The sequence below is a fragment of the Colletotrichum abscissum genome (genome assembly GCF_030869225.1).
Source record: "Colletotrichum abscissum strain IMI 504890 chromosome Unknown Scaffold_2.1, whole genome shotgun sequence".
NCBI lineage: Eukaryota > Fungi > Ascomycota > Sordariomycetes > Glomerellales > Glomerellaceae > Colletotrichum > Colletotrichum abscissum.
In genome coordinates, this window is record NW_026850098.1 from 822869 (window position 1) to 844456 (window position 21588).

The 21588-nt window shown below is 51.8% G+C and overlaps 6 protein-coding genes across 6 annotated transcripts; 3 read left to right on the top strand and 3 right to left on the bottom strand.

Annotated features, from left to right (window-relative positions):
- Window positions 1-406: 406 nt before the first annotated feature.
- On the top strand, window positions 407-7524 carry CABS01_00978 (ankyrin-1; the record flags this gene model as incomplete). The annotated part of the gene is made up of 9 exons (XM_060534359.1): window positions 407-498; window positions 559-1117; window positions 1179-1638; window positions 1690-2843; window positions 3648-5867; window positions 5964-6657; window positions 6739-7245; window positions 7313-7324; window positions 7475-7524. 9 exons carry the CDS (start codon window positions 407-409, stop codon window positions 7522-7524), a joined length of 5748 nt encoding a protein of 1915 aa, XP_060401437.1.
- Window positions 7525-8410: 886 nt separating this feature from the next.
- Window positions 8411-9163, top strand: CABS01_00979 (uncharacterized protein; the record flags this gene model as incomplete). The annotated part of the gene is made up of 1 exon (XM_060534360.1): window positions 8411-9163. One exon carries the CDS (start codon window positions 8411-8413, stop codon window positions 9161-9163), a length of 753 nt encoding a protein of 250 aa, XP_060401438.1.
- Window positions 9164-10191: 1028 nt separating this feature from the next.
- On the bottom strand, window positions 10192-11658 carry CABS01_00980 (uncharacterized protein; the record flags this gene model as incomplete). Its single annotated transcript, XM_060534361.1, has 1 exon — window positions 10192-11658. One exon carries the CDS (start codon window positions 11656-11658, stop codon window positions 10192-10194), a length of 1467 nt encoding a protein of 488 aa, XP_060401439.1.
- A 1247-nt stretch (window positions 11659-12905) lies between these two features.
- CABS01_00981 (uncharacterized protein) lies at window positions 12906-15324 on the top strand (the record flags this gene model as incomplete). Its single annotated transcript, XM_060534362.1, has 3 exons — window positions 12906-13129; window positions 13381-14257; window positions 14335-15324. 3 exons carry the CDS (start codon window positions 12906-12908, stop codon window positions 15322-15324), a joined length of 2091 nt encoding a protein of 696 aa, XP_060401440.1.
- Window positions 15325-16619: 1295 nt separating this feature from the next.
- Window positions 16620-18252, bottom strand: CABS01_00982 (uncharacterized protein; the record flags this gene model as incomplete). Its single annotated transcript, XM_060534363.1, has 5 exons — window positions 16620-16942; window positions 17010-17188; window positions 17240-17967; window positions 18023-18064; window positions 18130-18252. The coding sequence occupies 5 exons, from the start codon at window positions 18250-18252 to the stop codon at window positions 16620-16622; spliced, it is 1395 nt and encodes a 464-aa protein (XP_060401441.1).
- A 917-nt stretch (window positions 18253-19169) lies between these two features.
- Window positions 19170-20798, bottom strand: CABS01_00983 (FAD binding domain-containing protein; the record flags this gene model as incomplete). The annotated part of the gene is made up of 3 exons (XM_060534364.1): window positions 19170-20129; window positions 20183-20589; window positions 20618-20798. 3 exons carry the CDS (start codon window positions 20796-20798, stop codon window positions 19170-19172), a joined length of 1548 nt encoding a protein of 515 aa, XP_060401442.1.
- Between the last annotated feature and the right edge of the window lie 790 nt (window positions 20799-21588).

Below are 21588 nucleotides of genomic sequence, written 5' to 3' on the forward strand. Positions count from 1 at the left end.
GCCGCTGTAGGTGACTCTTCCAAAGACCTGCGGTCCAACTGTAGAAGCACAATTATTTTGATACGAGATACCAAAAGATAATACTCGATTGATTGGCGTGGACTGTTTCTGGGCATACCTTCCGATGTTCCGGAGTGTGTGTGCCAGAAGCAGGCTATATTGACAGCCTGCCGCAGACCCTAGGATATCGATGCAGGATTCAGCAGGCATTGATTAAGGTCGCTTGACCCTGGCCGAATCTGGCCACTTTTTTGGCGCCTGACACAGTCACAAGGCAAGTCCGTAAATGACGGGGTTTGTTAATTACTTGAAGCAGGCTGGGAAAGACTCGCCTTCTTTTTCTGCAAACGACCATCATAGTGCTCTCCTCCAGCGCTACGCACAGTCAAGCATCAAATAGCTCAATATGGCAGAAGGGTCCGATACGAATTCCCATCAGAGTTTTGATGACGACGTTGAAGGGGTCGCTGATGAGAATCAGGAGCCATGGAAGTTCAGGTGAGTCGCTGGCAGGGCAAAAAGAAGGCGGCCGTTGACTTGCTAACCTGGATCAATCAGAATCTACTTTGTGGGATTTCCAAGCGAGATCGCTGACTCTGAAACCATGTCCGTGGTTGAAATGATCCCGAACCTCGTACCTGAGGCGAGGGTTTATCAACACAATATCTTTCGCCATGACGTCGTTTCAGAGCTGCAAGATTTGAGCTCGGAGGACGAAGATGACAGAGAGTCATTGGCAGTTGATGAGCAGCAAGCACCTGACGGGCCCGAGGAGCGTGAAAGAGACAGAGATGGCATCCCTGCCTCCTTAGTTGGCCCAAGGTTGATCAGCCCAAAGTTAATCAGCGACATCAGAAATCCCGACACAGGGAATTCTGTGAAAGAGGCGAGGATGGCTTCGATCGAGAAAGAGTATGATGAGCATATTGCCACCACTGACGATGCAGCATCCGTTGAGAGTCAAGTGGCCCATCCATTTTACTCGCCGGCCTGGATTGAAAGCGAGGCATTGGAACTTCTTATTCGGATCCAGAAGCATGCGCCACAGGAGGCGATTAAAGATCGCAATAGGGTGTTGTTGGCCGGTTATGGCTTTGGTGGGATTGTGGTCAAACAGGTATTGTGTGCCAGTTATGAACTCTTGCAGAGTTGCTAGATACTCATTTTAAGAACTCTAGGCTATAATTATTGCCAACAGGACGCCTCGATTCTACGACGTTGCTCTGAACGTCGCCAGCCTGCTCTTCTTTGCCACTCCCCATGGCCCAACGAAGCGTGAGGCGCCAGATCACTCGACCGGTCGACTCGGGTGGGAAAATGTTCTTTTTGAGATGCTCAAAGCCACAAACATAGGCTACACCGGTCGACTTTCCCAGCTGCTCTCCGGCCTCGTAGATGCCGTGGCACAACTTTCTCATGTCTTTCGAAAGTTTGCCGTCAAGTATCCGACAACGGATTTCATTCAGGTTGACGGTGAATACACGCCAAAAATGAGCCAATCTAGCAACCCCGAGTTTGGAGTCCTATGGCCGATGCGGGGGCCTAAAGGTGCTGCAATGTGCGCCGTGAACAACTTGGATGAACTCGGGCTGCTTCGAAGGCTCTTCACACCCGACCATATACTCTTTGATCACGAGGGTACGTGTAAAAACTTTCCTGTTCTCATAAACCCTGCTGACCTTCCATCAGGATCAATTAAGGGCCCCCATGTAGCACCGCAGTTTGACATCAGCGATACTTATTTCAAGACCCTCCAATCATTGTCTTTCTCCCGATGGATCCTGCATGAAGCCCGAACCCTAGACAAGTCTGACGACTTCGACGACATGCAGGGTATTTACCGCCCGATATTGCAGCAGATTCCTTGGAAACAGTCTCGCGGAGGTTCGGTCCAGATTCATGGTCCAACGGGGTACGGGAAGTCGGATCTTGTGAGGCTCATCACCCAGGAATTCCGCGAAAGATCTTCTGTGGTCATCATTGATAACCTCATTAGCTCATTGGAAAGTCATCTCGGGAGCTTCTGCGGTGTCTTGGTTTCTACCGTCCACCAAATCATCTCACAACGGCCATATCTGTTTTGGCCTGTTAAGAACTTGATGGCCGAGATTCTCAGCCAGAATGCCTGGACGCAAGAAACCCTCACTGCCTTGCTATCATCAATCATCTTTTACGCCAAGAATGTCGACTTTCTGGTCGTCATCGCCGATTTCGAAAAATGGACGAGCCAGGCGCAGTCATGGTGGTTGCAGATGCCGGGTTTGGCCGCAGAATCTTCCGCCGTGACGTTTACTTTCCTTACCAGCAGCCGCGCACCAATAGATGGCTTCAAATCAGGGAAAGTCTATGCCTTTGACCTGGCAGCGAAATCCAAGCACTACCAAAACGCCTTGATCAGGACGAAGACAACGCAACTACTTGATCATGCCTACGGATCCAGTTTCCTCAGAGAGAGGCTTGCGGTGAATGTCAAGAAACAGATCATTGACTCGGCCACGAGTTTTGAGGGTTCCTTCTCTGCAATCAGCGCATACCTGGTCCACCTATTCCAAAGCTTTACCATCAGCTCTCCAGAGGCGATCGAAGCAGACATTGCAAAGAGTCCGAAGAACGAAAGATTACTTTACGAGAAACACATAGAGATTCTTAGCACCCAACCCTCTTCCACAGTTTCTTGGGCGAATTCTGTACTTTCCTGTCTGGTTCTTGCAATGCGAGATTTTCGCATTGAGGAACTTGCCGTGGCGGTAGCCATCAATCTGCGCCGTTCAACCATCTCCCAGATTCAGGGAATGGTGTCCATGGACATGGAACGAGATCTTCGCAGTCATCTAGGAGGACTTGTAACCGTCGAAAATTCCTATGCACGCATTACCAGTCCATTAGCCAGAGAAGTCTTATCCGAAGGAAGTTTGCGGAAAGGTCTCGAGAGAACAACCCACGAAGGATTCGTCAGACTTTGTCTACACTACCTGAAGGTAGTTCTTAGTGGCGACGAACAACATATTTGGGACAAATGTCTCAGCCTGGCATTGCACAGAAACAACTTTCCAAAGCTTGCAGACATGGAGCCCGTCTTGGAGTTTCTGGATTATGCCTGTCGGTTCTGGCCCTCCCACCTTCTTGCTGTCGAAGATCCCGATAACGGGGTCATAGAAGAAGTCATCGCTTTCTTCAGAACAACCAATCTCTCTCGGAAGTGGTTCCAGCTATACTTGCTATTCACTGCCCGCCATTCCCGGTCCGACATAGCAAGCGATCACCAGTCATTTGGAGAAAATCCTGTACCACAGTCTCTGGCACAATCTCTTGAAACAAGGGGTTTAGCTAAAGGGGAATTTCTGCCTGCTCATATGGCTGGCTTTGTTGGTCTAAAATTGATCGTTCCCGCCCTCCTTGAAGGTAATGGAAGTCACACGGACTTAGAGACGGTTCATGTCCGGCACGGCTGCACGGAGCATGCTATAGTTGTGTGGGGAAATGAAGCTTGTTTCCGACTTCAGTGTGCTATTTTGAGCAATGACACGAAGGCTGCGGAAAAGCTATTACACAATGACCCAGAAGGAATGCCTCGGTGCTTTCCTCTTCATGTAGCAGCATTGGCCGGCAGTACCCATATGTTTCAACTTCTTTTCAGTGCCTTAAAGGACGCCACGCAAGCCGATCACGAAGGGAGAACGCCGCTTCACATGGCAGCTATATGCGGTCGGACAGATGTTATCCGACAACTCTTGGGCATGGGCGTTTCCGGTGAGGCACCGATCAATGCCAGCGCCGCTGAATTGCTCGATGTCAAGGATATGGGTTTCCACACAGCCTTGACAGCCGCAGCCAAGATGGGAAGTGTTGATTCAGCGAAGTATCTGGTAGCGGTTGGGGCAGATCTGACGGTTCAGGATCGAATTGGTCAGACGACCTTGCATTACGCAATCCCGAACTGCCCGCAAGTTGTTAACAACATTGTCGTTCGTGATAAGTCTACGCTATACATCAAAGATGTACATGGCTGCACGCCTCTGCATGTTGCTGCCCGTTGTGGGAGCGTGGAATCTACGACCTTCATTGTTGACGCTGCACGAACATACGATCGTCTGCTCGAAGTAGTCGAAGCTGCGGACAACATGGGCTTGGCGCCGCTCCATTACGCCGCTGAGAGGGGATTCACAAATGTGACTAAGATCCTCATCGACGCGCAAGTCAATAGTATTGCTTCAGCCGCTTATGCTAGGCGAGCTGCGAAATTAGCTGCAGCACACGGTTATCTAGAGACAATGAAGTCTATAGATGGAGGCACCCTGGAATACGGTGGCGAATTGCTTTTGGCCGCATCACGCGCAGGCCAGCTACTGATAGTCCAGTATCTTCTACAACAAAGCGTTTCTCCCGATGGACAGGAAGATGCGAAGCAAAGACCAATCTCAGTGGCCACAGCACGAGGCTACAACGAGGTGGTACGCACCCTGTTACGGCACAAGGCAGATATCAACTTGGGAGATTCAGAAAGGCGAACACCTTTGCACCACGCCGCAAGTTACGGAGTATACGATGTCCTAAAGACGCTCCTAAACCACGCTAGGGACACCACCGAGGCAGCGAACGTCCAAGCTCGCGATTACTCCCGGTTCACGCCGCTTCACTTTGCAGCTCAAAGAGGCCATACCAGCAGTGTAGAGCTGCTCTTGGAACACAACGCTAACGCCAATGACCGCTCCGTCTCGGGGGACACGCCACTTCATCTCGCCACTGGGAGTCCGAGAATAGTCGAAGCCCTTTTAAAGGTCGATGCAGATGCGAACGCCATCAATCAACTGGGCCAGACACCACTTCATATGGCGACGCGCAGGAAATGCCTCGAATCCGCACAACTTCTTATTCGAAAGGGCGTCGAAGTTGGCATTGCCGATGAAGACGGAAGACGGGCGGTGTATCATGCCATAGAGCAGAACGATATCCACATGGTGGAAGAGCTCGTAACGAATGATGTCAAAGCAAACGATATCAATGAAAACGTGAAAGGATCATGGGACAACCTGGAGCTGGCAGTGAGATCTTCTGCCCTGGAAGTCCTTGAGTTTTTAATGGGCGATGATGAAGATGCAGTACAGAAGACGGACGACGACCGTCATTCACTCTTGCACTATGCTGCCGAAAGGAAATCAGTTGAAGTTCTGACTTTCCTCATCGACCGTGGAACTGAAATTGACAGCCCTAGTCGCTGGGGGAGAACGCCACTGCATTGCGCAGCCTATCATGGCCAAGTTGACAACATGAGAGAGCTTCTCAAACGCGGCGCTGACCCTGAAAGGGCGGATGAGTCCGGTGATATACCCTTGCACCTGGCTGCCGATCAAGGGTATGATGCAGCCGTTCGCATCTTGCTCCACGCAGGTTCACCTATCGATGTACGAGGGGTTGGGGAACAAACACCACTTTTCTGCGCCACCAGCGCGAATCATTTCAACGTCGCCGAAACACTTCTCAAGGCCGGCGCCGAAGTCAATTCACAAGACGAAGACGGCTGGTCTTCACTACATGCGGCGGCAGGTGACCTGGGCACTTCCAAGCTGCTTTTGGAGTCCGGGGCCGACATCAATTGTCAAAAGGCAGACCTTTGGGCCCCCCTTCACTTAGCCGTATTCTGGGGTAGCGTCGAGGTAGCTGAATTTCTCCTCAAGAGTGGTGCCAACCCCAACCTCACCAATGCCGACGGAGACACACCCCTGCATGTGGCCCTCAAAAAGGGTCAAGCTGAGGTTGTGAAGATCTTTTTGAACCACCGTGGAAGCAACTCTGTAGATGTGCACAAACCGAACGCCGATGGGTTCCATCCCATCCACCTGGCATCCAGAGAATGCAATAGCGACATCGTACAACTTCTCTTAGATAAGAGAGTGAATTTCAGAACTAAGATAGGTGGCAACCTATCTTGTCTAACTCTTGCTATTCAAGCAAACCGACCTGAGAATCTAAAACCGCTGCTTGGCAAAGACAATCCACTGGCTCCTGGTCAGGGTTGGGATTCACAGGATTGGACAAATGCCTACTGGGAAGCTATATTCAGAAACCGGGTCGAAAGTGTTTCTATCTTGCTGAGCAAGAGCCCTGGTCTGAAAAATGAGATGAATGAAGAGGGCCTCAATGGTCTCGAGGTGTACTTCGACAGCTGCCAGAGCCTCGAAGACCAGGGCAACCCACTGGCCGTCCTCTTGGTCAAAAGCGGCTGCAATCCCTGGACCAGACGGCAGAATGACCAGAAGTCCATTTTTGAACTTGGTTTCTCGACCCAGTGGAGTCGCCAGCACATGGACTTTGTGGATGCTTGTCTCCAGTGTCTTCCAGGTGACCCCCAAGAGGCCGGGCTGGGATTCAAAGAACTTCGAATCGCTACCGAGATGGATAGGCCTGACCTATGGACGAAGCTAAAGTCGATGCTAACACAATTCGAGAGGGAGACAGATTCCGATGGGTGGACTCTGCACCACTTCTTGTATCAATGTGCTCCCAGGATCGCCCTTGGAGAGTACCAGTCGAGAGCCCCGCAAAGCCAGACCAAGACGCCAACAGCGCTCATTATACCTCCTATGTGGAAGAGAGGTGTAGAAGTTAGTGAGTCGCGCGCGCAGATCCTCCAAGGGGGTTTGGAGGTTTTCTTTGCAGGTGAGTGATCCGTCCTGATTTATCTGCTATTTCTATATGCCGTGACTTTGATATTTCCATTGTGATGCTAATCCAAAACAGCATCTCACGACGAGGAAAACGACCCGTACAACATTTGTATCAGGGCAAACCATCCTCTATCGCCTAGGAAACTGGGATTGGCATATTTTGAGCTATCAATAGAGGAGGCCTTGGAGGTGTCCACGTCCGAGTCCAAGCCAGACGATCTCGAACAGCGGAACAGAAAGTCAAGTAATCCAAGCGAACCAGAAGAGCCGGAGACAGGCTCTAACGGCTCTGCGAAATCTGACGCGACATCAGACACTTCCCCGTCATCGGAAGCTACGCCTGCCGACCCAAGCGTGGTCATCGGCTTGACTGGCGAGTTCTGCGACATGAGGAAGGCACACCCCGGATGGTATTTGTGGTCGGTGGGTTACCATGGAGTCGAGGGCAATGTGTATGACGAGGACTTTTCTTCCGCAAGTCATATATTGGGACGAATCTATGGGTTAGGCAGCACCGTGGGCTGCGGGGTCGATTACGAGAACCGCGAATATATATTCACTCTCAATGGTAAAGTCGTTGGTACGTTCGACTCACCATTCTTTCAAGATGCGGCGATGACAGCAAAGCTGATGAGAATATCACATAGACCGGTATCCGAGTAAGTCCATATTTCGAAAGTTGTATCCCTCGATTAGCCACTGTGACGGAGCCGCAAAAGTGAGGGTGAACTTTGGAGAGACAGACTTCATGTGGGCCGGTGCGAAGGAACTCCATGCAAAGGACCAAACCATCGTGCCCCCAAAATTAGAGAGGACACAGACGAGTCGAACTATGTCGGTTGCTGGCGCACGAAAGTAGCGCAGGTGTTGGTTCGGCATCGTAACTAGTTACGGAGTCTAGGACTCTGCGGGAAACGCGGCAAACAAAGCGTGAATATTGGAATACCCAAATGATAATATCATGAGGCCGATCTATCATCCTGGAGTTCCCACGTGCTCCGTGTAGCCGGTGCCATAGGCCGTGGTTGTAGATTATGCTTGGTAGTGAAAAAGCTGGCCCAACATGAACGTCACCCGTGCCTCAATTCCGGTTGAGGCAGGACCTTCTTAAGACCGGAGAACTGTGAACAATACGGTCACAAGAGTTGCACTTTTCGGTCGCACAGCTAGTGATGCCGTTCAAACAGGTTATCGAGTTGTTTACGTTGTATATGTCAGTTGTCATCATCCAGTTGGATGGCAACATCAGAAAATGCGCTGAATTGATTTGGCTGTTTAGGGTTCGCCCGACTGCGTGTTCTTGTTTCAGTTGCTCTCAATTCATCCGCTGAGGTTGCAATCTTGGCGTGCCCGGTCAGGGTTAAGGGATGAGGTTAAGGATATGGATGATACTCAGGGATCGGGATGCTTCACACAAGGTAGTCATACTGGGCCTCACTTTGAGATAACCTTACCTTGACTCTCTAGCTCGGCCGGGATCATCAACGATTCGCCGCAGCCTCCTTCCCTTGAAGCCACCAACCACACAAATTCGCTTACGACGTCATCCCTTAGTACTCACGGGAACTGGGGAAACCAATAGTCCCAACGACTTCCAACAAAACCACATGGTCTCATTTCCCGTTCAGGCAACGACTACCATTTCAATCTCCTGATTCCAACTACAACACCATTGATTAAGCTTTGCCCGACTCACAACCCCATCCAGCACACACAAATCAGTCACAGTCACATACATACATAACATGGCCATCTCCAAACTACTCGCAATACTTAAAAGTAATTTTCGCCCCCCGGCGGGCACCTCGTGGACCGCCGGAGACGACGTGAGCGAATTCTACCGCAGCTGGGGCTTCACCACCTACCGCACCGCCTACGGCCCGGCCACCGACGTGCAGTGGCGTATCCTCCTGGACAAGATCCGGGCCCAGGTTGTTTCCGAGATAGACTGCTACGTTGAGGCCGGCGAGGAAGACGTCGCCGCGCAGCTCAAGTCCCTCTTCGTCCTCGACGCCCGCTCCGATGCCGCCCTGCTCGCAGATAAGTCCATGGACGAGGTGCGCATGATTTACAAGCAGGCGGCGGTGGCCAGTCGCAGCTCCGGCGACCCTATTGACAAGGATAATAACCAGTCACTGCCCCTCATGCACGACAGCCCTAACCAGCGTGCGTTCCTCCTTGCTGACGCCGAGGTGCTTGAGGGCGTCGACCGGGACCCCTACTTCTGGGTCAAGTGCGTCGAGGCTGATTTCGCCGAGGGAGATTTGGCCGAGGCGGACAGCGCCCCGGCCGCGCCCTGGGGGAGACATAGAGCAGTCAGGCCGTGGTCTGGCTGGATGAAGATGACGACCCGCAGCGTGGTCGATTTGTGTGCCGAGATGCCGGTGCGCGATCTGGCTAACATCGCGCCTGATGCGAGGGCCGCGGACGAGATGCCTGTGTACAACGGCGAGCTGACGGGGTCGTCGCTGACGAGCAAGATGTCGAGCGGCAAATGAGGCGATGGAAGGGGGTCCACGAGGATCCTGGACGGTGGGAGGTTTGGGAATGATAGATATGGATCATGGGATGGACTTAGATGACTGCTGAGCGTTGTCGGCATTCTCCTATGGCACTTGACGGCTTGTATCAACTCGCTATCCGCGACCATCGACTGCCACGAGTCCATGCGGACAATGACAAGCCTCAGCTACAAGTTTTCTTTGGGCAGCGTCTCCATGACCAACGAGATCTGCACCGCCGATTCCTCTTCATCGCTATTAAGTCGATATAACTCTGTGGCGAGAGACTGTGCCGGCAAGGAACTCGACGGATCCGTCCCTCAAATGATTGGATGATATAGTGGGTGGGATACAACGAGGTCTGCATCAAGGATCCCAAGGCCAAGAGCTACTGCAAAGGCGGGTTCTGATCCGGGGGAAAGAAAGCTAAAGTAATAGCATCTCGTTGTTCGTCTTGCGTCCTTTAGATCCCGTCAGTAAGGTGTTGTCAGCAATTTGGAAAGCTCTTGTTGTGCGTGATAATGAGCTTGACTAAAGTCTGCTATCGTGTCTTTAATCGGTCAACAGTGTGAGCTTGGTTTACCCAAGATCGAGAAACTCTGAACGTTGAACTCCCTGACTTGTTCTCGAAAGTTTCAGACCTGACCTGGGACAGACGAGCGAGGTGTTACGAGTACCCATGCTATTGTTGTGTGATGGCAACTGTGAATTTCCTACGTTCCAGAGATCCTGTAAACCCGTGCATTACGTAGTGACGCAAGCTGGTAAGATTGTAAAGCAGCGAGTTCAGCTTGCCCTGTATTAAACTATCCTACTTGAGAGCGCAACTGGCTAGTTTTGAGATGCTTCATCTACATGTGATGCGGTCTACGATGACAAGCTTTCACTCGAGGTTAAGTCCACAAGCTACAATCCTAACGCTTGGAGCTTTACCATCGACGCACACCATGCTGTACGGCTTTAGACGAGGACGGGAGCCACCGCGACATCCGGCGCTTCGTGAGACCTGCCTTACATTTTCACATTTACTCGCCGTGGATCTGCCCCTTCACTCGTTCGGCGTCTTTCGACGGAAGCTGAGCAAGTAAATCTTTGAGTTTCTCACACGCCGCTTGGATCTGCGGAGCCATATCCCAGGTCGGGGCCTGCTCTTTCATCGAGGAGTCGGAGTCATCGTCGTCGCCGGTGCGGGGAAATGCCAGTAAGGCGCCGATCCAGTCCAGACGAGCCTGAGAAAGCCACTTTGTGGTTTTGGGCTGGGCAAGCCATAGCATGGAGTTCTGAAAATCGAGGTATGTGGTAAGAAGCCAGTCAAAATCCTGATCCGGATGCGGAATGGGGCGGCAAAGCTTGTTCTTGGTTTCATCGTCGCTGTAAGCTGTCTCGACATGGGCGATGAAGGCTGCGCTAAAGACTTGCTGGCATTTACGGACAGCCTGTAACGTGATCAGATTTCCGTTGAAGACAGGGACTGCCTCGCGCTTCTCCAGTCCGTCCGCCGTGCAGTCGACAAAGAGGGTGTTTGGCTGCGGCTGGTAGCTGAACCCATTGTCGAACTTCACCTCGTTAAGCCCGATGCTGACAACTCGGCCCTGGCGGATAATGTTCGTGATCTTCTTCAGCTGCTCGAGCTCAGCCACCGACACGGAGGCACAGCGGAACATAGTTGGCCAGACGTCGTCGCTGATACGCATGAGATGTCCTCTTCCTTCCAGCCTAATCAACAGATCGCTCACAGATGTCGCCGCCATGATGGCCTCCATCTGGTCAGGGAAACAACTGAGGCTCCTCGTGGCAAACTCGGCGCCTGGCTGACTCTCGCTGCGGTCAAAAAGCCACGAGTCCCGTGGCATGATCCACGTCAACTTCGAGACGTCGACTCCTCGCGAAAGCAGCCATAGGCAAGTGTCGATGCCCGTCTTGCCGGCGCCGACGATGGTAAAGTTGGCGAAGGGTTGCGATATCCTCGATAGTGAGTTCGGCGTCACAAAAGAGACGTCAGAGGCCACTTGGTACGACGGAGGGCCCATGGATGGCACCTTGACGCGCATGTACGTGGAGTCCACAATCCGGGTGGAATTGCCAGCTAATTGGAAACTCTTGCCTGAGATCATGGAGATGAACTTGCCGCCGCCTTCATAATTGCAGTTGGGGAAGTACTGGACTCGTCCAGACGGTAGGAAGTGCTGGTTCAAGACCTGGTCGTAGTATGCCAGGACCTCATCGCTGGTAGCCAGCTCATGTAGGCCTTTATTCCAGCCGACTTGGTCAATGAAGCCGCTGCCCAACTTCTTAGAGTTGACTCCATAGAAGGCGGAGGGCTGGTGCAGCCTCACAAAAGAGTAGGCCGTAGTCCAATGACCTCCGGGGCGGCTATAGCGATCGACGAGGGCCACAGTAGCTTTGGTATCCGAGAGCAAGGTATCGACGAAGGCCATTCCCATTCCGCCTGCGCCGACGACGAGGTAGTCTGCTTCGATAGATTCCGCCATTATGTTGGAATGAGATCCAACGCTGGAGAAGTAAAGTCGTCCTGTTAAAGGAGTTGCACTGAGGCTGCTGATGATGTGCTTTGCTGAGTTGCACCCTTTCGTTCTCGCCATCCACAAGTGTCGATTGATTACTATGTATATAGGTAGAATCCCGTGTGGAGTTGTGGGTGAGTTCCATCACTTATCATTCGCGTTCGGAATTTACCCACATTCTGGAATTAACTTAGAAGGTCGCATCGCTGATGTGTAGCATGAGAAAAATGAGATAGGTCTTGACGTGTCATTTACCCGCCGTCCGAAACCCCCGCGACGGAGATGGTACATGTAGTATCTCGGACATGGAACACAGGTCTCGGTCCCGTCAATATGGACAATATATCCCCCGGGGTTCCATACCTAAGTTGAGGTAGACATTACCTCGCAAGTCACTCTTGTTCTTCCTCGTGACAGCTGGTACTTGTAAACTATTTGACATGATTGCTCTGATCCTTCTTTCCAATTTGTAGGTAGCATGACTGACGAAAGTAGAATTGGGCGAAAGTCTTGCCTGGGACATCTGCAACATGTAAGTCAGCTCCGGATCCCGAACCCGAATACCGGTCGGCCGCACTACTTCGGCCGAGCGCGCCCGGCCGTACCCGGACTCTCGAAGCTAGATTGACCAAGCCACTCCCCGTGAGTTCCAATGTCGCCGCAGCTAGATGCCTGATGCTGCCCGCCCACAACTGTCGCTACCTGGGTCTTCTTCATACGATGCAGACCCGATGCAGCCCGAGTAATCGCCTTGTTCTGATCTTCGTGGGGTCACAGTTGTCGAACAATCGCGGATTGCCCTGCGTCTACTACCCCACTGGCCAATTCGTCCACTCGGAACCAGGCCGGCTCCCTTGCAGATTGCAACTGCGGGCAAACCCGAGTAACCTTCAGACGGTAAGTGGGCTTTGAGTCATTTTGATGAGAAGACAGTGAAATAAAGCGGTATAGTGCCCACCCAGCAGTGAATCTGCAGATGTTTCTACGAATGTCTCTGCAAATGTCTACTAGGGCTTGTCGTACAGATGTGATGATTATTCATCCCATCGAGGGTCATAACAGCTTTTTTGAACGCCTGTGAATCCTTTTCGTTTGATCCTGGAATAGGTCCCCTAGTGCTCCGCGGGCCCCTCTAGCCCGTCTGCCGATTCCTTCTCTACATTCCAACATCTTTATGCCTTCCTAGTTCCTTAAGCCGTGGGCCATTTCGAGCCATGAAATCGCATGATCTTCCTGCTCCAAGTGTCGTGGTCCAGAGGGCAGAGCTTGACAATGAAAAGGGCAACAGTCTTCGTGCCGAATGCATCCCGGCCTCCAACAAATGCCGCGTCTGCAACAAGACGTTTACCCGCTTAGCACACCTTCAGCGGCATCTCGCCTCACACGGGGGCGCCAAGCAATGGGTGTGCGAATTTTGCGGTACCTCGTTTGGACGTCGGTAAGCCAAGTCATCGTGACAAAATATTTCTCTCCCTCACCCTCTCGCTCTCAAGCTGTTCAATCAAGCCACAAACTAAAGCGAACTTCAAGGGACGTCCTGAACCGGCACCTCAGCACCTGCAGCCGGGCCGTTCCAGGGGCCCGTTCCGCAGTTCGCCCCCTGAACCGAGCCTGCAATCCATGTCGGGATCGCAAGACTAGATGCGATGGACAACAGCCTTGCAGCCGGTGTTCTCAAACCCCCTCAAGGTGCGTCTTTGCGCATTGTCGGATGCTTCGGCATGCTACGGAGGACGCTGCTCAGCCGGGGGCCCAGGATAACGGCTCTCGATCAGCATGCTTGAGCAGCAAGGCATCAGCAACGTCCCCAGCTTCTGATCAGCTGTTGACCTCCAGAGAGACATCAGCATCTGTGGGGCAGACGAGCGCGCGTTCTGCCTCTTCCTCTGCCTCTGTCTCTGAGCCGTTTCCAGCGCAAAGCCCGGGCCCGGCAAGCAATGTCCAAGGCACCCTCTTTTCTCTCAACTTGTCTATGGATGACATGTCTGAACAACATTGGATACCCACCATTGACCCATTTGCTGCAACGGACGAGCCGTTCGACGTACTTTCTACCTTTTCATGGACAACGGGTGGGCCGGAAACGCTTTGGAAGGCACCCGGCGAGGTCACACTCGGCCCAAATGCAACGGCGAGTGAACCTCCTGTCGAAAGCGTCGGCGTAACGAGCCCCCATGATGAGCTGGCATCCATCTACCCGCGACGGACGTCTGTCGAGCCGGGTCTCGCCCCTCTTGGATTAAGTCTCCTTCAGCTGGATCCGTTAGAACACCGCCGCACGGTGATCGTTGACTTCCTCTCTACAGCCTGCAAGGACGTGCCGGGGATCCACAGTCTCTTCAAGACGCAGAGCATGGGCATGATCTTGAACACCTACTTTGTTCGCCACCACCACAAGACCCCGGTGGCACACCTGCCATCCTTCAGTATCGGATCCGCCTCGACGTCGATCGTGCTAGCAATGTCTCTTTTTACGGCGGCATATACGCCTTTCCTAGGCTTGCAGTCGCGACAATTCCAAAGCTTGCTGGTGGCGGCGTACCGGTTTGTAATCAAGAATGACAAGGTATGTCAAGACTCGTCAAAATTGCTCCTCATGCATTCTCATACTTGAGACCAACTGCCGAGTTGAAGCATGATCAGGCCCTCGAAAATGCAGAAGAGCCGTCGGTATCTACGCTACAGGCCTGTTGGCTTCTGGTCATGCTCGAGAATCCAATGAACGCTACCCATTGCGCAGGCAGTGTCATTCCCTTTGAGGACATTGTTTCTCTAGCTCGCCGCGCGCGCATCTTTAACGGCTCCCGGTTGAAAAAACTTGATCCCGACCCACAGTGGGTAGACTGGGTAGATGTAGAGAACTTCCGAAGGCTGGCTTTCGCCTTGTACGCCCTGAATTGTCTCCGAAGCGTCTTAAAAGGGGGAGTACCTCATATCCTGACATGCGAGATGCAGCTGCACTTACCCGAGCCCGAGGTGCTGTTCCAAGCGCCCAACGAAGCGGAATGGCGCCGCCTCAGGAACGCCGGCGGGCACCAGCAGCGGCGCACACCCGTCTTCTCCGTAGTCATGGAACTTGTCCTCCGCGGCCTGGCCGATCAAGAGCATATGCCGCAGACGCTCATGGGAAAGTTCGCTGTTACGCACGGGATTCTCCTCCACGCGTGGCAGGCAAAAACGCAGTACGAACTCGGACGACGCCAAACGGCCAATTCTACTGCGCTAGAACTTTTCTTCCATGGGCGGGCGCAGGAGATTCGTAGTGCGCTTGCGGTCCTCTACTCTGGGTGGCGCGCGACGCTAAGTGATACTATTCATGATCCGCAGAAAGGCGACATGGCCCTACTCTACAGAGATCGCGCGCTGGCATGGTATTACTTGGCTGGTGTTCTCACGCTTCCGCAAAGCTGCTTCTCGTCTGTGGAGGGACTTGAAGCAGAAGAAGGCAGGAAGACGCCTCAAGGTACCTCGATGGTCTTGTTCATGAAACGACTGGTAAGAGCGCTTGACCGGGGACTTCTCCGAGATCTTGATGGCGACTATGGCGGTATATATCAACTCGTGAGTTCCCTCAGCCTCGAAGGGGAGGAGACCACGACCGAGTTGGGGACCTTGATATACCTCACGACGTAGACCGTAGTTGTGACTTGTCGTTAAATACGCGAGTCGGCCTCGTTGTTGATGCGTCAATACATGGATAGTATCATTTTTCCACTTACATCACCAAAGTTGAACAGCTTGTTTAGGTACTCGATGATGATGCGCCAGATCTGTGGCTCCCAGACCAGCTATACGCCTCAGTGAGGTCCTCGGTTGATGGTCAATTTGTCACTGGGGACGACCTCGTTCGACAAACTCTGGACAACACGACCGCCAGGTCGAACTTGCCCGGGGGTATCAGGCATCTCACAACACCTGCTTTTATCTTTGGGCCCATTCCTCGATGTCCAGTTCTCAAGCTGCCGCCATCTGCCAGTGCATGGAACTTTCACAGACTCGGCTCAAATTGGCTGCGTCATAAAGTCAGTGGATGTATACCAATTGGTGCAAACTCTAAGATAGCCGCATTTTTGCAGACTTCCCATCACATGAAGTCGCGGTAGTCGGGATAGCTGGCACATTTCCTGGCGTAGAAACGGTGAACCAGTTATGGGAACTTACTTTCAAAGGACAATCAACATTTATCCCTAATTCTGAACGATCTGGCCTCGACTAACTTGCCGAAGATGTATCGCAGACGAAACGGTGGGGAACTAGCTGGAGGATCACGACGCATTCTATCATAGGTTCCTCAACAAGTCGACGCCGGAAGCCACTGCTTGTGATTCACAACAGAGAAAGCTACTGGAGGTCTTCTGTCTCGTCATCACGGCGACTCAGCCCTCGAACAAAACCTGATGTACAAGCCTGCGGATGCTACATTAGTGCCGTGATGAATAACTGCGCCGGGAACCCTAGCTCCTACCCTGCAACAGCGTATGCAACTACTGTTACTGGAAGACCCTATCTCAGTGATGCTACCAGTCACCACTTTGGCTGGGGTGGACTGTCGATGACGATCTATACAGCTTGTCGATATTCAATTGCGGCCAAACACACTGCCGTTCGAGCCATTTCAACTGTGGAACGTAGTTAGCGCTTAGACTTTCTGGTCAAGTGTCGCGTAATATGCGACTCTGCCAACATGCCCGCCACGGCGTATCTCGAAGCCGTCACTCGAGCTGCCCTGAAGTTACAACAGTGACGCCTTTCCATTTAGACTCCTGCGGTTGAAGATCTCATCATGAAAGAATAGTTAATCATTACAATCATCAAGTAAAGAATCCAACGCTCGTTTGTCTAGTTACCGTAGTGGCTATCTCCAAGACGCTTCGGATATTTGGAAGGAGAAATACCCACGAAGTCTCATCAAATTGTGTATATCCAGCTCATGAAGACGCTAATGCAACAGCTGAAGCACCACTCCCCGTTTGCAGAGCACGCAATTCTTCGTCAGATCGGCGCAGTGCCGACTTGGGTGGCATGTCCACCCAGGCCTCCTCATACCCAGTCGACCGCGCATAAAGTGCACCAGGAGCCTCAAGGGCGTCCACAACCATATGCTGAATCTTTCTCCACACATCATCACCTTTCAGTTGGTTCCAGGCCTTGTCCTCGTAAGACTTGAGTAGCTCGTGGCAAAGCGCTGTTGCCCTCGCCTGCTTGATGCCATGCCCGTCGTCACCAAAGTCTTGCAATCGGTTACCGATCGCTGGATATGTGTCAGTGTTCAATCCAAATTAAAAGATTCATGAACTTGCCTCTGATTGAGGTTTCACCTGGAACCTTAGGTTCACACGATGTGATAAGTCCTACATCTATCGGGGTTCGTCCTCGGGCTGTGTATTCAATCAGGTCCATGCGGATCTTCCACTCAAGAAGGCGCCTCTTGTCCTCGCGTGATAGCCATGGTTGAGACAGCGTCGTCAGGTAAAACACTGCAGAGTTTACATGGTGCCTAGGAAACGTCAGGTCTTGTCGACCCACTGCTACTGGGGGAGAAACTTACATGAGGAAGAAGTCGTATTTGACGTGCTTAGTCGGGTGAATAGCCGCACTAGAAGCGACAAGAATGATGGCGTGGAACATCTCTGCCGTCCTTTCCTCTAGCTCGTCATCCAAGACACGCACTTTGCGCAGAATCTCAAGCATTGGCTCCTTAGCTCTCTGTAGAATTCCATCCCTGATCTTGCTATCATCTTGGAATCGCGCAGCACCCTTCAAAGCAGACGACGTCCGCACTTCCTCGAACAAATCAAGGATGGTTGGCATCCGCGTGTGTTGCGCGCTCTGCTCAATGGCGGCTTCGCTCGGCAGCAGAAGGTCGTCAAGCGAACTAGTCCCGTGAACCGCAGTCTGTGCAAGACCCTCTGCGACAATCGTAGGCTGCTTCCATTCAAGACCATGCATGAGCTGTATCAGAGAGTGTAGAACACCGCCGTGCAGGCGAAGAAGCATGTTGTTGGAGGCAGCGTCGCGCTTGAGCAGTGTTTCACGAACGACCTGTTCGTAACCGTCGGCTTCAATCTTACGCTGGAAGTATGCGAGGAAATCCGGGTAATATTCATCCTTCCCAAGATACTTGTGTGCGGAGCTCCAGTCAGCCAGGAGTTCGGAGACAACCTCATCATGGCGAGGCTCGACGGGGCGTTGAAGGTCGTGGCGCAGGTCGAATGCCTTCTGGATTTGAACCTCGTTGGCTCCGGTGCCGTAGAGCGCGAGAATATGGTGAAGCATCTGGTTGAGCTGTTAGAATCTTCGCCTCCCTTCTTTCTGTCCGGGCCCGACTAACGTGGTCATGGAAACCGGATCGGTTGAGAAAGACATGATGCAGCTGGTGAAGATGAGTTAGCAGTTGATCGAACTCTTCTTTCGGGTCTGGATAGTTCCCCCTCTTACATTCAAGTCTTTCTCTAGTAGCTCGCTAGTTCGCTTTGCTGCCTCATCGCTCTGCCGGACTGCCCAAAGACCTGTGTTCTCGGGAGTTATGACGATGCGGGTAGAAGTTGGGCTGGTAGACATTGTCAAGTGATGTTATCGTAATACAATCAAGTTCAACGCAGGGTTAGGTTGAATCACGCGTGCGCTCTAAATAGAGTCTAGAAATGAGCGAGTTTAGCAATGAGTGACGACCTGACTGCTTACAAATGTATTCAAGACTAAGATCAGGGCATCTATCGGCACCCACTCGGTGAATGCAATGAGTCACCAGCGATCTCGAACGGGGTCTCGGAGGCTTAATTCAGTTTTCTAAATCGAATTATCTCGCATTTCCTGTCTCTCCGTTTGTTTGATCGATGATCTTCTCGAGCAGATTCAATTGAAGCCAAACAATATTGTAGTTTCCAACTCTCGCGCTTTGTTCGTCTCGCAAGATGCCCCGCCTTGATCCCCGGGTGTGGGACCCAATAAGCACGTTGATTATGTGATCAGTAATTCGAAACAGCCAACTGGTCCAGGCTACCTAAGTATTGCCTCTGAGTTGGAAAGCTGTTCGCGAATAGCCGACGGCTTCAGTTGGGACCTTCGCCTTTGCCCCGATCCTGTCGGCGACATACTGTCAACACAAGGATGGCATAGATTCTACCCTTCACTGAGTTGATCTTTCGGTCGCTTGCCCCAAGTTCGACCCTCGATCGTTGTCATCGCCCTCGGTGAAACCGCTCTCGTACTTGTACGTCTTCCTGTTAATATGACTGCATAATATCAGGCAAAATCAGTAGTCAGCATTTGTTTGAATGCGATAAGTGAATAGCCAATACGGCATTCAGTGATTTCTTGGTTAAGTAGATTTTTATACAGAAGACAAGAGCATGCCTGTCACCGGCCTCGGGTAGCTAGGAAAGTCTAATTGTACACATATTTGGTAGATGTCTCAATAATTTACATAACGCAAGTCAGTATGTAAGACTGAGCCATTGAAATGGTTCCTAAGATCCCTAAGACTCAACCTTGGCACCTCCAGGCACCAGCTTTGTGAAGACAAGGTTCGGGTCATACTTCGCCCTGATTTCCTTCATCTTCTGCCAGTTTCCCTCACCATAGCCAGGAAAGACATCATTGCTCTGGGTCTTCTGCGCGGCGCTGAGGAAAACAAAAGGAAGAAGATCGGAACCGGCAGCGCGAATATTCTTTTTGATGTCCTCGTTCGCTTTCTGGTGAGCATCGAAGACCGTCTTATCGTCCTCGGCGTCGGGCCATGAAGCGCTCTCGACCAACCACATCTGAGGCTGGTATTCCTGGCCTGGAGTCACGAGAGGGTTCCCGCCGTTGTCCTCACTCTTCTCTAGAAGACTCTTGGTGATAGGCATGATGGCCAGGGCTGTGAAGAAGCCCGGAATGTTGTCAAGCTCGGCGATACCGTTGAAGTACGAGTCGACGAAAATATTAAAGAGATCAGCATCTGCGGGTATAGAGACTGAGTGCCACAGCTGCCTCCTGCCGGCATCAGAGGCATAATCGACGGCGTTGGACCATGTTCCCATTGTCTGGCGGACTACTTCTCCTCCAGTGACCGGGAGAACTGGTGCCGTCAAATTAATCAGGCCGGAAGCAGTGAAGTTCTGAGGGCCGGCTTGAAGGTCTTCTCCACTGTGGAAGATGAAGGCGTCAAAAGTCTTCTGCGGGTTGGTCGAAGGGCTCCAGCGAATCTGGCCCTCCACGGCAGTCTTGGGGTCAAAGTCTGCGTAATGCGCAAAGTCCACCATACTTTTCAAGTACTCTGTCTGACTTTCTGTTCCATAGGACACGGAGCCGATGTCAATAGCAGAAACATTGAGGGTACGGAGGTCGGCCCGTGTCACGATGCAGAAGTTATTTCCACCACCTCGCAGCGCCCAGAAGAGATCCGAGTTCTCCGTAAGACTGGCCTCGACAATATTTCCATTTGCAAGTACACACTTGGAGAAGTCAGCTTCCAGATTCTTATCAGATTTCAAGGCAGGGGTGGTACCTGGAAAGCCTGAACCTCGGTAGACACAGAGCCATGCTCGTAAGAGAAGAATCCGATTCCGCCACCGAGTAGCAGGCCAACGACACCAACATTCCCAAGACGAATGCCGTCGACGGTCCGATTAAAGTTGTCGAGGTAAGCATAGAACTGTGGCCAGCGGATACCAGGTCCCACCGACACCAGGCTATGGTCATCATTGATATCCATCATAATCATGTTCGTGCTGGATATCAGGATGCCTTCTGGACCAATGTTTGCCGCATTATCGACAGTCATGCCGCCACCGGCTCTGACTGCAAACGGTACGTTTGCTTTGGTGAACAGCTTGACCGCAATCGAGACGTCTTCCGCAGAGGACGGGGCAAATACGCAAGCGGGCCCAAGCCATGCGGTGGATGTCCACGAGTCTAGAGTCGAGTGTAAGCATAATACTACCAGTTTCTGAGTTGAAGTGGTTCATATAGGTGTTTTCAAAGTCATATCGACTTGTGCCCGGAAGAATAGTGGAATCAGAGTACAGCTTGCTCAAGGTATTGCAGACGTCTTGGGTCGAAGCTGATTGAGCAGTTACTGTCCCGACATCTGCTAGAAACGGCAAAAACAAAGAGAGAAGCATCGTGTTATCAGGAGCGAGATTTTCTGTAGGGATTGAAAGTTTCAGTCGAGGCTATTGTCCTTCCAAACCAACTTCTGGCATCGCGAGTTGCCTTCCATATTTATACAGTTCACCGGCCCTGGTGATGCCTATAATGGGGTTACTATCTTGAAATTGACGAAAGTATAATAAACATGCATACACCAGCCTCAATATCCAAAAGTCTTGGTATGTCTATCTCTGCAGTGGTTAGTATGAAGCTAGCATTGTACTCTATAGTCATGTAGAAACGTTACGAACCCGATCGCTACCAGCGGTTCATCGGATTTGAGAGCGTGCGTTGAGATCCCGGATCTCAGCTCCACAGATCTCCATTTCAACCATACAAAGCTGCGCCGATGTGCGCATATGAAGTGACTTGTTCTGGTGTAGTTCTCCCGCACGGTCGCAATGTCGGTTGCGCATTCGCATTGCGGACTCCGTTGCGAACAACAAAGGTGAGATTCCGCGGACTTGGCATCGGGTTGAACCCGAGCAAGGTCTGCGGAGTTATACGTCGAAATTGTATTTGATTCCGAACCCGCTATGACTTCCGATTTCGCATTAATTCTTTATGACATATGCGCGGAGGTCCATTATCATGGTGCAGGTAATCGTGGACCTAGGATTTCCGGTTTTGACAGGTATGGCCCCATGCGAACCACTTATACTTATCCAACAGCACGAACTATCGACTTATTTATCCAGGGGAAATGAGTCAATTACCCAAGTCCCGGTTGCATATTCTCCCTGTACTGCTAACGAATAACCT